This window comes from Leucopleurus acutus (assembly GCF_964270905.1).
Source record: "Leucopleurus acutus genome assembly, chromosome: 4".
NCBI lineage: Eukaryota > Metazoa > Chordata > Mammalia > Artiodactyla > Delphinidae > Leucopleurus > Leucopleurus acutus.
Window position 1 is genome coordinate 66,615,758 of NC_139146.1, and position 16,218 is coordinate 66,631,975.

General features: G+C 35.2%; 1 protein-coding gene across 2 annotated transcripts in view; it reads right to left on the reverse strand.

Annotated features, from left to right (window-relative positions):
- The window catches only part of ATP8A1 (ATPase phospholipid transporting 8A1), a 235,267-nt gene that overhangs the window by 134,513 nt on the left and 84,536 nt on the right, over positions 1-16,218 (reverse strand). For both annotated transcript variants that reach the window (XM_082838545.1, XM_082838546.1), the window contains 3 exons: positions 15,349-15,426; positions 14,319-14,407; positions 1,207-1,279 (listed from right to left, as the gene is read on the reverse strand). In XM_082838545.1, the coding sequence (XP_082694671.1) occupies positions 1,207-1,279; positions 14,319-14,407; positions 15,349-15,426 (240 nt within the window). The remainder of the gene's footprint in view (positions 1-1,206; positions 1,280-14,318; positions 14,408-15,348; positions 15,427-16,218) is intronic.

Below are 16,218 nucleotides of genomic sequence, written 5' to 3' on the forward strand. Positions count from 1 at the left end.
CAGTTTTCCAACAAGCAGGAATCACACATGACTGAAAAGGTCCTAAAGGAAGAAAGAATGAAGTGTGTTTGAGAAAATAAAAGAAAGCCAGTGTAGCCTGAGGAGAAAGAAAGGAAGGGTAGCTCCACGTGAGGCCGAAGACTTAGGCAGGGGCTGGACCATGTAACTTTGTAAGTTGAGAGGGAAGCCCTCTGGCATGGTTTTAAACAGGAGAGTGATGGGACTTGATTTACATTTGCATCATTCCAGCTGCCACGTGCAACAAGAACTGGAGGGGGTAAAAACGGAAACAAGGAGAATGGTTAGGAGGCTGCTGTAATCCACCTGGAGGATACCAGTAGTCTGGACTGGGGTAGAGGAAGTGAGAATGAAGTGAAGAAGACATTTAGGATATATTACAGAAAGTCATATTGACAAGGGCTTAGTGACTCATTACAGATCTGGAGATGGAGGGGAAGGAGGTATCAAAAGCAACCCTAAGTTCCTAGAATGAGTAATAAGACAGTTAGTTGATGGTGCAATTTACTGAACCTGAGAACACAAGAGGGAAGAGGTGGGCCTAGGTCTAGATTTTGTGCATCTGGAAGCTCATGCTTTGTTGAAGGCAAAAATAACCACATGAACACATTGCTAGGGCCCTGCCCAGGTGGTAAGTCCATCAGTGCTAGGAAGGGACTAGGTTTTGGGGTGATGAGCATGAGTTCAAGTTCTGACACATTGAGCTTGAAGCGATTGTGAGAAAAAATTGGGGGTTTAAACTTAGGAGACCATATCATTTGATCGGATGGAATTTTAGTTAAGTATCAGTAACTTGCATAAGTGGAATGTTCACATCGGGTGGCAGATGTCTGAAGTTCTTATTGTATAGATTTAGCACTGGCCAGTAATTCTGAGCAGGAAATTCATTTCTATAGATGTTCTGAAATTGTTAACAATGAGCTGTTTCATACAAATAGAGTTCTAGAATTAATATATAATATTTTTAAAAACAGAATGTTGATTAATGACAATTGTTAAAACTAAATTTCTAACAACCATGAATTCATGTTGGCCAAGTAAAAAGAATTTAGAGATAATAGATTTTGCTAATTATCAGAAATGATCATGAAACTAAAAAAAGGAATATTTAAACATGGAAGATAATTCAGAGAAACACTCATTAGTTTTCATTTATTAATGAAAAGATAATAGTATTATGTTGCTTACATGATTATTTTGGAGGTTTTCCAGCAATGATGAATCACTAAATGTTTTTTCATCTCCAAACTGTGAGCTCTGCCTAAAGGGGAAAAAAATTGGAGCAAACTTGGTTCATTTATACAAGCCCACTGATCTGTTTGTAAGTTACTTTTTTAAAAAAATTTTGAATTTTATTTATTTTTTTATACAGCAGGTTCTTATTAGTCATCCATTTTATACACATCAGTGTATACATGTCAATCCCAATCTCCCAATTCATTCCACCCCCACCCCCACCAGCCGCTTTCCCCGCTTGGTGTCCATGTAAGTTACTTTTAAAATAAATCATTATGCCTGCAAACTCTTAATAGATTAAATATAATTTAGTCTGCACTTCTAAATAAGACATCACAGATTTCATGACTGAATCATAAAATATTTTCCAACATTCTAAAATGTGAAAGTCTTTTGCAGTGTAATGAGTCTTTTACAGTTCATTTTCCTGGGGTAAAATTATGTTGTAGTCACATGAAATTAAAAAAAATCAATTTAAAAAAAGTAACAAAACTGCTGAAATACCTGGAATTGAAATTTTCTACTTCCAAAATTTTTCCAAGTTTAAAAATTTTTGAGAATGGAGGTATTATAAAAAATAATATCCTTTTACTTTAGCCATGAGAAATTATTTGAAGTGACTAATACCACATGATTATCATATGAAACTAAAATATGAATAAACTGTTTACATATTTCATCAACATCTATCTATCACTAACAAATACCTGATATATTTATGTACATATCACATTTACTCTGTATATAAGGAGAACAAACCATAAAAGTGCATGGGGTTTTGTGTTGTGGTTGTCTTCAGATCAGCAAACATGAACTCCATATGAAACAAATCAAATCAGAATTGCTTCTATAACCTAGCTATTGCTAGTCTCATAGCCATGCGATTTAATATCAAAATGCTGAGATTCGAAGGAAGGACAAGAAACATTTACGTGGAAGTACCAAACCCCAAGGGTATACTTTTCAATGTTCAGTGAAAATATACAGATCTAAAGCTTTTGTGCACAGATGGAAATATCAGAAATCGCTGAGGAAAAAATAACATGTTCAATACTAAATAATTGTAATCCAGAAAGCTTTTAATCACAGTTTTTACAGGTTACAAAGAGTATTATCAGTGTCAGTGTCCCAAATATCAAGAGTTTCATATTTTAAAGCCAGCTGCTTGAAAGGAAGGAGAAATCATTAAAAAAAAAAAGAGTGTGAAATAATTGAACATAAACCATATTGTCAATATATGTATTTTACCCATAAACCAAAGAAGGAAGTTAGAGTGTTTATAGTAAAATATGTCTTTATTTACATGTAATAGTCTGGTCTATTAATTCTCAAAATTGTAATATAATTCAGCTTTATTAGCATGTAGTAGATCAGAATTTTCAAAAACATCAGTGGGAGGCAGAATAAACACATTATGTTTTATTATTATTACTACTACTATTATTTCTCCTCCTCCTCTAGTTTTAAAGATGAAAGGAAAAAAATCCAAGAACTTTTAAACAACTTATCAATGGGTGGACAGAAAAAAATTAACATACATTTCTCCTCCAAGTAATTATCATTTCTTAAAAATAGTTAATTATTCAAGTCTCTATAAAATTTCCCTATTATTTATAAAATGTATTATTAATAGTTCTTAGCTATACTTCCCCACTTTTTATTAGATAATAATTATTGAAATGTCAAGGAATATTCACCGTAACATCTTTCATGTGGAGATCTATTTTCCCTCTAAAGAATTCCAGGCTAAAAGCCTTTATAAATCTGAAGATATGTCTTATTAATCTCACCAGTAATTCTTTCATTTCATAAATCTCAGTTAACACAATTGATAAAACTTTCAAATGTTTTATAACAAATAACACTAGATATGCAATTGAAATATTTATTAATACATGGACACATCCTGCCCTCTATTCATCAGTGAAGCCTTCTGACAAGGATAATGCTAAATAACTCTTCTCCCAGGAAGCAGCTTCCTTTCCAGGATCATAAAAACCACCAGCAATTCATCTGCTAATCACATAGCCTGGGTTGGATAACTCAGGCATGGAGCTCTCACCACCCCTCTCCAAAATCTCACAAAATGTTCACTTTTAGTAAAAGTAAACAGATAAAATTAGGAAGCTCGAGTCATTGCAAAATAAGGACCAACTGCATTAAATGTAAAATAATTTTAACTGTTAGTTGACAAAGCTATATGAATCTGGAAACTGCTCACAAATAAAAGTGCAAGCCAACATCTACATTTTGTTAAAATTTTCCATAGAAGTTTTCAGGTGACACTTCGCCTCAAAAGGAGACAAAGAAATTATGGTGTTTTGCAAAAAGTAATAAGGCAGGGGTTGTAACATTAAGGTAAAGAGAAAACTGAGCAGTTAACCCACAATGTCATATAATTTGCAGCTTCCTGTAGGCTAATTTAAAAGCTGTGATACATTGTAAATAATTATTTCCTGATCATCCTAATATGAAGAATCTATTTTTTATAGCAATAAAAATTGAGAAGATTCAGAATTTTATGAATAAATATAAATTAGAATAAATCTGGCCTAATCAGCATTAGTTAATTTTTTTTTTTTTTTTTTCCTTTGGTTGTGCTGAGGGGCATGTGGGATCTTAGTTGCCTGACCAGGGACTGAACCCTTGCCCACTGCATTGAAGTGCGGAGTCTTAACCACTGGACCGCCAGGGAAGTCCAGTATTAGTTAATTTCATACACGACAGTGTGGAACATGAAATCATGTCAACAAGAGAGTCATCAGAAAAAAAGGAAGAAAGTTCAAGCCATACCTTTTACCTTAAACCAATGGGTGAATGACTTAATAAAAGTACTAAAGTGAAAAATAATTATTTTGAACTAAGTTAAAAAATAACTTAGGAGTAGAAAAGGCCTAAGTATTATACATGATTCAGAAAACAAAACAAATAAAAAAATCTGACTGTATAAAGCTAAAACATTTCTGCATAGCGAAAACTACTGCAAGCAAAGTCAAAAGTCAAATGACAAACTGGGAAAAAAAAATATTTCCAACACATATAATGAAGGTTATTTCACTTAAAATAAAAAGGACTCGTAGAAACCAATAATAAAACAATCAACAATGCAGTAGAACAATGAGCAGAGGATATAAACACCCAGTTCACAAAGAAGGAAATCCAAGTGGCTTTAAATGTACATTCAATTTTACCTCATAATGAGAGAAATGAGATTTAAATTTATGAATTTGGCAGAAATAAAGTTTGACAGCTCTACTGCTATGATTATGGGAAAACAGTTAAACCATCTATCATTGGTGAGAATGAAAATTGGTGCAATTTCTAAAAAGGGATATTGGCAATTTCTATCAAAATTTAAAATGCATGTAATCCTTTGATCCAGAAATTCCAGTTCTAAGAATTTACACTACGTGGTGCAAAATGCTGTACGACCAAATTCATTCTTTGCAGCGCATTTTTAATAGCAAAAGATTAGAACTAACCCAAAGTTTATTAGGATTGTTGCTTAAAAACACTGTGGTACATCCACACAACAGAACGTTATACAAAAAATGGGAGGCTCTCCATGGACTATGGACAAATCTCAAAGACGCACTATCAAAGGAAAAGCTGGTACAAAACAGTATGTATAGTATGCTTCACTTTCTGTAAAAATATGAGAGAAAAAAATACATGCATGTATATGAGTAGAGTAGATGTGGAAGGATACACCTGAAATTGGTTACATTGGCTGCCTTCAGGAGGGGAAATGGAGGCTAGAAGACAGGTAAGGGAGGGAAACCTTTCCCTCTTTACATCCTTTGAACTTGCAACATGTTAATGCATTATGAACTTAAAAAAAAATCAAATTTAAATTAAAAAACCACAACAAAATCCATGTCAGAACAAAATCCAATCCTGTCAGCTGAAATATATACACATCCTACATACAAACTAAATGTATACCTTATATACATATACACGCTACACACATGCACACATGGGACGACAAAGGCAGTCTGACTGCAAAGCACTGTTTTTTGAAAGGATCTACACCTTCTGCTTTTGAATGGTGCTACTGTTCCAAGTCAAAATTCCTTAAAGGGAGATTTTCAGAAATGAATTTGTTATTCAGTATCAGGTCCAGTCAAGTCCAAGAATATGAACAAGCGATTGAATTCAATTATAATATTTTTGTTAGACACTGGTTTTGACCAAAGTAATGAGATCTGCTTTTCTGTGTGGTTCAAGGTATTTCTGAAGGCAATTATAAAAGAGGAGTTCCAAAAACGTTTTGTGAAATGGTTGCTTCATTGGAATAAATAAATTACCTGTCAAAGTGACTACTTTGAAGACCAACACTAATTTGGATGTGTTAGATATCATTATTATATAGTCACACCTGGAAGAATGTTTTAGTGAGCCTAACGATTGCAGCAGAATAAATAAATACCACTCATTCCATACATAATTACAGACCAAAACGAAATGAGAAAATAAGACCAGGAAATGGTACTATCCACTGATACTGTGATAATACTAAAAACCACAGTGAAATGACTAAGCACAGAACACTTTAAGGTAATCCTCCTGGAGAATCACCCTCGCTAGCACTTACTTAAGGAAAAACAACAACTATCAGAAAGAATAATGAGAAACCATACCAAATAGTTAAGAGAAAGTGAAATAATATGTTATTTGGGATTTGCCTCAAAGTAGTAGTGAGGGGAAATATAGACGAATTGAAGTTGGATTTGAGTATGTATTATTGAAGCGAGTGAATGAGTACATTTGTCTCCTTCTGTTTATGCTTGATATCTTCCACCAAAAAATTAGAAAAAGAAAAAAAATGTAATGAAATATACAGTTTTGGAAAATAAGCGCATCTTAGGGCTGCATGGATGTTGATAATAAGCAGATGTTTTTGTGCATTCCTCTAAATATTGATACTATCTGTCTAGAGAATGGTAGTTTTTTAACAGAAATGAACTAATCTATAAGGTCATATGTTAGCTGATGGTACTTGGCAATAATAAGAAACCCCTATCAATTCTGGAGTAAGTGGCTACTGGCTGGGAAATGATTTCATCTCTGTAAACTATTTATACTAATAGATTTAAGTGAGTAGAGCTACAGCCATCATCCAATTATTTTTAATGTCAAGAAAGTGTTTTTGAAACATTATAGATTTGCCTTCAAATTTGACTAAATGTAAATATGTTAAATAATCTACACACACTTAAGTGTTAACTGTTATGTGTTTTTTGCGGTACGCGGGCCTCTCACTGTTGTGGCCTCTCCCGCTGCGGAGCACAGGCTCCGGATGCGCAGGCTCAGCGGCCATGGCTCACGGCCCTAGCTGCTCCGTGGCATGTGGGATCCTCCCGGACCGGGGCACGAACCCGTGTCCCCTGCATCGGCAGGCGGACTCTCAACCACTGCGCCACCAGGGAAGCCCTGTTATGTGTTTTTTAACTTGGTATTTTTGTGGCAAATATGGTTCACGTAGGGTAGTAAAATATATAGTACAGGCCTCAGGTTTTATATGTGGAATCAATGAACTTCACATTGAAAGGGGAAGCTGCTGACTGTCAGACAAGAATAAACTTTCAAATTTTGGATTAATACAGTCAGCTACACTCTCCAGTTTATCCCTGAAGACGAGCAGCATGAAGATATGGCCAGGTACCTGGAGCGTAGGATTCAATCAGGATAACACTTTCAATCTTGGTTTCACTGGCAACATGAAACCAAGTGTATCAGATTAGGCAGATGCCAGATTTAGGATTGTGCAAAGTTGTGTCCCCCCATCCTAACTTTTCTCAAGTCAGTCAAACTTTACTTGCTCTTTCTACCTTAATAAAACAAGAAAGAAAGAAAAAATAAAATAACAAATAGTAAGGATATCTTTTGCTCTAAAAGTAGATATTTTTGAAGCCTGTCGGATGTAATATAACCAGCACCTACTTCATAACCAGGCTGAGAGAGGTTTTAACTCTTTCTCCCATGTTTACTGGTTGTATACTTTGGGGCAAGTTACTTATTAGCTTCTTTGCCTAAATTTCACCAACTTTAGAATGGTCATGTCAATTTTAACTCCTCAAATATGTCTTGAAGATTAAGCGAGAGACACCAGAGCTAAACTTTCTGTGGGCTTACTATGTCCAGACACTATTCTAAGCACTTTAAAAACATAATTCACTTAATCTTCACAGCCTCCCTATGATGTCTACATTCTACCAGATGAGGAATCACAGGCATAGAGGTTTGGTAATTGGTTCAAGGGCACCAGTAGGATCAGGATGTGAACTTCGGGAGTCAAAATCCGAAGTCTGTATCCTTGACAACTGTATAGGACCAAGGACACAACTAAAGTTCAAGTAGTATCTATTCCTTCATCTTTGCTGCCTACAGGTAACTACTGGATAGATCGGGAATCCAAGTATATATTTAAAATAAAGCTTACTTTATTAGAAAGTTGGCAAAAGCCTTCCCTTTTATTTTAAAAAAGTATCATTAATATCTAAGTTTATATGTAACTGCAAGTGGAATGGTACAAAAATTTATGAAAAAGCTGGCATTTTTTAATTTGGAGTTACCTAGTTTAGAATATCAAATTTCCCAAAAGGGGGGGGGGTGTTTTACAAAAAGAACTTGTTAAACAGATAAAATAACATCTTCTCGTTCCAATAGTGATAAAATCATGAAACAACCTCTATTGAAAGTAGGATATTTTAAATGACCTGAATAAACAACAATTTTTAACATTTCCATCCAATCTTAAGAAAAATATGATGAAGGTAATTTCCTTCTCTTAATATGTGAGTTACCTTAGAAAAATATATATTAATCCTACACTCATGAACAGTGTTTAAAATTAATAGAATTATGTTAATTCTACAGAAAAGCAACAAGATATAGTCAAAATTTTAACTACGTTCTCAAAAGATTAAATAAAAGGGAATATCTACATCATTAAACTTGAGTTACCCACCAACAGTAAGAGGCTTTGGCGCATTTAAAAAATACTAAAAATTATTTGGTTGTGGGTAGGTGTCAAAATGTATGATACTCCAAGCAATGAGCTTAAATATAATGATTCATCAGTTATCACATGAACCAAACAGCTGCCTCTGTCATTAACCCTAGGTAGTATGAGGTTTACTGCAAATTGTTACTAAATTTCCACTTTACTGAAATAAAATCCAAGTTGAAAAATATGGCTTAATCATAAAATACATGTGTAATCTGAAAATAGAAATGTAACCACATATAAAGCCATGTTTTCTGGAGTTACCAGCATTAAAGGAATCTGTTTTCTGAAATTTCACTTGCCACCAAATCATGATGAATTATCAAAATAAACTTATACCATTCTAAATAAAAATGTAAAACAATGGGGGGATTTTAAGATAAGACAAAAAAACCCAATACATACTGAAATTAACCCTATAAAATGCTGTATTTAACGATTCTAAAAGTAATTCTATTCCAGTTAACTCTAGTCCTTGGCAGCATGGTTTTCCAACATTTGTTCCAGACATTTAATTTTAAAAAATGTTTATTTTCCAGCCTGTAAACAGCTTTAGTAAATTAACAAAAATAAATGTAAAGGAAATTTTCCACTCCGTGGGTGTGTTTCAGTAGCAGCTTTTTGTAGCTCTGTAGAGTATGTAAATAGTGGCAGAAGGTGGCAGTGCTGAGCTAAAAAGAAAAAGAAAATTTCTCGAGCTGTAGCTGAATCTTAGGTAGTCCACAGCCCAGGGACTCTGAGTTGATCATCACATATTTTATTACAGATACATAGCTCTATAAAACTCTAGCAAGCCTAAACTTTGAAAGAAATGTTTATAAAATGACTAAAGGTTATTTGATAGGAAATCAGGGATAATCAACAGATTTTAAGGAATACTTTACAACGTTGTCACCCTGCCTGGTCAGTAATTTTTTCAAAAGTAGTGAAATGTGTCTAACAAAACAATAAAATGCAAACCTTTTAAGGGGATCTATGAGACAGAAAGGTCCATGCAGCTTACCATTCATCAGGAGAGCAGCCATAATCCTCAGGTTCAGGGACATGGCTTCAGAAAGCAAGAGGAGGGACAGAAAGAAAGGACAAAATAATCACAGAAAGGCTGGAAACATAAAAGCATGAATAAGGGAAGTACTGAGAGACAGATCTTGAAAAACTTAAGAAAATAAACTTTTAGTTAATTTTGAAAGAATGGCAGTTAGTACAGTAAGTATGATTTATGGTAACTAAGCAGATTTACAAAGTTATTCTTTAACTGGATAGTCAACTTGCTCCTTCACCATGAAATTTCTTGATTTTATGCAGAGAATTCAGTAGGAAATATTGAACTTAATAGTTTAAATATATGCTAAAGCCAATGGAAAATTAATCACATATTGCATAATCAGAATAAATGGTTTCATGAAACAAACATGTTAATACCTAAGAACACAAACTATCACAATGATAAAATCTGCCAAGTATTGAAAACATTTCAGAAGTAAATCTGACTACCTTGGGGGATGGTTCTTTTTTTTTTTTTTTTTTTGCGGTACGTGGGCCTCTCACTGTTGTGGCCTCTCCCGCTGCGGAGCACAGGCTCCGGACGCGCAGGCCCAGCGGCCATGGCTCACGGGCCCAGCCGCTCCGCGGCATGTGGGATCTTCCCGGACCGGGGCACGAACCCGTGTCCCCTGCATCGGCAGGCAAACTCTCAACCACTGCGCCACCAGGGAAGCCCGAGGGGATGGTTCTTTAAAGAGTTATATTAAAGTAAAAATCAACTGCATTGCTATAACTAAAGGGGACCAAGCAAAAACACTGTGTCAAGGTTCTGCCAAGTCGTACTGCTGTTGTACAGCAGCCCTGGATCTCATACCTGGAGAGGGGCTTGTACTTCTCAACTCAGGCAGCTTTTGAAAAGCCTCAGAGCTCAAGGCTTAGGGTCGCTCTCCCTGGGTGTGGTCCAGCCTGGCAGATGCCGAGAGCTATTCAGAATGTGATGAGGTGAGCAGCAGGCGACCCACGTACCTGTCACTTATTCTGTCTGCATGAGTTTCCGCAAGATCATTGCTCCAGCGGCTCTGGTGTGTATGTTCTGTCTGGTTATTTGCCTTTGTGGGTCAGTGCTGTTATATCTGCTTGGTAAGTTCTTTACCTAAGCCAACTCATTCTTGATCTCAGCCTTAAGCATCACAGTCCCTGATCTCCCTGATTAGATCACCCTCCTCCCTCACTCCCAATCACAGGCTTACACAGACCTTTGTACTGTGCTATGATTTTATATTTGTCTGTATGATTTCTTAACTATATCCATTAACCTCCAATTAGACTATAAACTTTAGGAGGGCAGAAGCCATGTCAACTTTTGCTGATCATTAAATCTCCATCAGCTAACAAAGTGCTACATACATCTAAAGCACTTTGTTGAGGCATGTGAATGAACAAATGGTGTTTACCCAACTTTACCCACCAGTCATGGTGAGCAGTAAGATACATTTATTGGTTATAATATAGACCTTGGGACTATTTTGATAATTGTGAGGTTTCTCATGGGGAACCTCTTCTCAGTGTTAAAGAAGTTGCTGATTCTTTCAGTAAACATTGCTAAACAAAATATTGTGAAATGAAACTACTCACATACTGTTTTCATATATAAACAAAGATTGCTTTTAGGAACATTTGGTTTTTACTTAAAGGGAAAATGTCAATGAAATGTTTTTAATACTGATTAAAATGACTTGCCCATACAAAAAATATTTAGTTTGCTTCACAGAATCTTTCTTTTTAACCTTAGAGATTGTACTCAGTTCATCAGCTCATTCTAATAGTAAGATCTAAATCATCAACAAAGATAGTACTTAGGATTGTAGTCTAGAACAGTCACTGTATTGCAAATTCTAGCCACTAAACATAAAAGCCTCCTTACCTTTTCTGGCATTCAAGTAACCGTGATAAAACGGAATTATTCCCTATAGGAGGCAATTTGCTGAAATGATGCCTTAATAAATGTTTAACAGCAGAATTTCTAGTTTGTAATAAGTTAAATTACAAATATGACATCACTATTTACATTTAACTAAAAAAAATCTAATGAAACATTCTAATAAGTTTAAGCATGGTGGCATTTCTGACAAAGTTGATCTCTACAAAATAATCATCATTGCTAAATATGTACAAATCTTATGTTATTGCCCATCATGAATCCAATTTAGGGCCAAGGTTATATGAAATGAGAGAAAACTTACTAAGACAAAATTTTGGAGCATTGTTTTACGTGTTAAATATTTTCTTCCTACAAGCCTATGGAATACACTGAACTAGGCAAAGACTGTACTGTCAAGAGACTTCAAGTCTTGCCCTTCAGACTGCTAAAAGCCAACAGAAATCATCTTTGACTCTATCGGGTAAAAGGAGGCTTTATTTTCTTAAAAAATGCTTAAGAAGCATCAGCTCTGAAATCATTACCCCAAAGGCATTTGTTAATACATGAAAGTTTCTGTTATTTTCCTTTGTTTTGCTGTACTCTGAGGAGATAACCACCATACTTTCTTCTGCTGGAGCTGGAAGTGTACGCATGTAATATCTCCCCATGTTAAACAAGTGTTAAACACTCCTACAGGGCAGGCTGCACAGTATAACCATGTTATGGTTCCTATAACCAAAGAGTGCCCAGAGGAAATGCCAACAGAAAGGTAAGTTTTCAGTAATCACTTTTTCCTGTGGAGTTTGGCGGAATTAAGTAACAGCCACATGTCTCTCCTACTGTAACCACCTGAGTAGTCTGATGTGTCACCGTTTCTCCAAAGCTTTCATATATCAACAACTCTCTACAATGCTGACATTCCAGTTTTCCATTGGGAATGTTTAGGGGAGGGGATGTTGATAAAAACTCGGTTGGGGTTAAGGATACTAAGGGCACATACACAACTTACTGGAAGCAGTTTAACAACTGGCTTCACTCAGCAAGGCTCTTGGTATTCTTGAAAACATGACACATTATCCAAAGAAGAAACGTATTTCTGTTTTCACAGTTAAAAACTGCAAATAAAGGAATTCCTATTTTTAAATTTCTAAACATGTTAGAATTTTATACCTGAAAAAGAATCTTAGAGATCATCTGGTCTCACCACCCTCATTTTAAAGTGTTTGGAATATTTGAAAAGAATTGTCTAGGGTCACATGGTGAATTAATGACAAAGCTAGGACTATGACTCATGTCTTACAACTGCACATCAGTGTTAAGGGATGTGATTTTCCCAGGAGGAAATCTGTTTCGGCGCAAACTTAATCTAAATGATGACAATATTCAACTCTGAATACTACTTTAACACTTGCCAGTCTCAAACCCACCCTATCATAATACATAATACATAATTGTTAATAACCATATCACCAACAGATACAGGAAGAACAATATTCTTTTACGGTAGTTATTCTTTACAACTACTGCTTGAAAGTGTTTAAGGACTTGTTCCAAGAGTAAGAAAAAATCTTATAAAATGCAAAAGAAAAGAACACCTAGATATCATCCTAGTTTTCTGTTCTGATAAGTTCACAATCAATAATTACTAATTTGAAGAACTTGCTTATTCAACTGGACATTTGACAAATTAAAAAAGGATGTCAATTACCAAACAGAACCCTCTAAAAGTAATATTTATGAATGAATGCAGAATTTGTGTAAAAACAAACATCACCATAAATCTGTTAGCAAGTATAATACAACAAACTCTAGAATCACAGCAGGCCTTTCCTTCTCTCAGTTGGGATAACTGTGGGTCGAACATATAAATGCAAAATGTCAAAGATTATGGTTGAACCTCTCCTGCCCCGGCAGCAAACGAAGAGGCCTGTAGCAACTGGGGGGAGGAGAGAAGAAGGCCTCTTTTGTCTAAGGGAACTGGGAGATCTTCAGATAAAAAAGGGAAGATGCAAAATGGCATTCAGCCCTGGAAATAGTAAATAGGCTTCTTAAGTTAGCAGCCTGCCCTTACAGCGTAAAAAAGCCATTACGTCAAATGCCTTTTTAGCTTCATTTACCCACATAGTTTGAAGTCAATTTTAGTCATACTCTCTACTGACCCAAAGAACATCTGTCTCCATCTATTTCTCTTTGTAGACCCTGCATATGGGAGTAATCACATGCTTTTAGAATTTTTTACCAAGTGGTCGTTTATTTGGTTTTAAATAAAGGCATTTTCATAATTCAATACCCTATTTTTATACTGGCTTACTGCTTAGAGACAGAGCATGAGTGGGGAAGGGGTGGGCACAAGCCAGAAAACCCAAAAGCAAGTGCCCTTGCTTGCATGGTTAAGATACCAACATTTACCAGTCTTACTTGTAGATAAAGATAGTTGGAAAACCTGATAGTAGGCCAAGGTCAGTCAGCCAGGATATTTCATCTTTTGAGCATGCCTTTTTAGGAAATGTAGAAATTAATTTTCTCACATTACCCTATAAAGTGTTTCAAAAAGAAGGCTTTTGAGCAGTTTAGGTAAGAATACCTGGAAGTAAGAAAAAAATGGGTGCCCAACAAGCACATTCTAAAGGAGCCTGATAAGAGTATTTGATGATATTTATTATCTCCCGGATTTAAGAGTTTTGTGTCCCTACCTCCTTCCCGTCATGAGAAATTTAGATTGCTCTGTGACTGCAAAGAGGAGAGATGATAAAAAGAAATCAAAGGGCTAACTATCAGAGGAACAACAATATTTTAACTTGAAAACTTCCCAAGGACAGAATGAATGTTTTAACACATGCAGGCTGTACTCTGACTTCACGACATTGGAGAGGGAAGTGTATTTGTACCTTACTACCAGAGCCAGATAGAGACCTTCGGCAGCTCTAAACACTGAAATATTATTGGGCAGAGCCCCTGCCTCATAGGTAATTCCAAACGAAAAACAATACCAAACTATAAAACACAAAACGTACATGCATGCTAAAATTAAAATAGCTGTCTTCTAGATTAAAAAACCTCCCCTAATAAGAACTCCCCAAATTATACCAAAATGTTAGCATTAATTAAATCTGTATATCATACTCTAATTAAAGGGAAAAAACTCACCCATAAGCAACTCCAGCTATGGTGCACTTCTTAAACTGCATTACATTGCACGTCAAAGTACCAGTTTTGTCAGAAAATATGTATTTTACCTAAAAAAAAGTTTAAAAATTCTCATTAAAATTTCAGAGGTCTTTTTAAGCCAGTTTTTAATGAAGGGAAAAAGCCTTACATTATTCTTTCTATCAATTTTGTTACATTGTAGGGGCACGATGAGTGCTATTAACTGACTACTTTCTGCACATCATTAAGGAATATTTTCAACTATTTCTTTTCGTATTTTAGCAATGAATCATATATGAAAGCTAGTCTCTCAAGCTAGCAGAAAAACTACAGTCATAGAAATCTGTCTTAGTATGCTTAATATGGTCTGAATTTCCACCAGTAAGTGCCTCTATAGCTACTTAACACGTATAGAGCACTAAAACATCGGCATTTCTCAACATAACAATTATGGGATTGGCGATGGGTTGCAATTAAAATGAACTTCATACAACATCTGAATTGGTAAGAAAAAGGATAATTCTGGCTTAAATGCTATTTGAAGAGTAGGAGTTAGCAAATGGCAATGGTACAAAAAAAGAAGAATCCTTTCTTAACTAATACGTATAAATGAATTACAAATATACACATATATGTGAATGTAGTATGAACTATAAATCTCAAATTCCTGCTTGACTTATACAACTTCATCGATAAACTAACTTTTCCTTCCTTTCTGGTCAAAAACTACATACAATTTTAATACTGGGAGTTTATAACTCAAAAGCACTCAATACTTTACATACTAATCAGATTATATACTGAAGGACATCTTTCTGTGTAATATCTTATCCTGAGAACAGAATATGCATTAAATAATCTTCTTTCACTAAAAATGAAAATTGAAAGTTAGGTACTAACATGTATTTATGCCAATCATTCAAAAAATGGAAAATTAGGAGCTATCAATTCATCTGAAGTTGCCGCATATGGCAGAAACTACACCAAATCTGACTTCCAATTCAACATATCAATAAGAAATTTAGTTTACCTGGCCAAGTTCCTCATTCAGATTAGATGTTCGAGCCATAGCAGCAGTGTCTGTGGGTTCATAGTGCATGTCAAGATCCTTTAAAAAAAAAAAAAAATCATTGAATACAACTCATAATAAGAGGTCTAGTACAATTTTCTTTAACTGGTGAGCAATGTATGTAACACTCTCATCTCTTGTCATCACTAACCATTTCAGTTGATTTCCTAAAAAATACTCAATACAGAATACCATATTTCACAGTAAGGGCAGAACAGAATGGTAGGTAGAGCATGTCTCTGGAAGCAGGCAATCCTGGTTTACTATCATTCCACCATTTCCTAGGTGTGTGACCTACTACAATATAAGGATTAAATAAGATAATGCATGTGAAGTGATTCCTACTGTGTCTGGCACAATGCTTTACGTGAGCTAAAATAACAGCAACGGAACATTGCTCAAATAATTTAGACTTTAAATCCCTGGAAACATTACTTAAGGGATTCCATCTTGTACTTCTTGGTCAAGTTTCTTACACTGTATATACTTGAAAGCAAAGAACATTTTATGGACAAGCCAGGGTTTACTGATTTTCACATGTCAAATGAAAAGGCCAGATCTGATCTCTCCTACATCTGTATTTCAGACTGATCAATATCGGTTCTGGAACAGGTACCTTGTTTTAAGAGGGATAGTATACAAATGGGCAATGTTTAGGCAGTAGTAATTGCAATAGGGATTAAGTTGGAAATCATGTCAAATGAAGAACGGAAGGAGATGGAGGATACTTAGTCAGGGGGCGGGGATGACAGAATAGGCATGATAGCCAAGTTCAAATATTTTGCAAGGCTGTCATTTGGAAACAAGATTAGACATGTTCATAAAGATCTA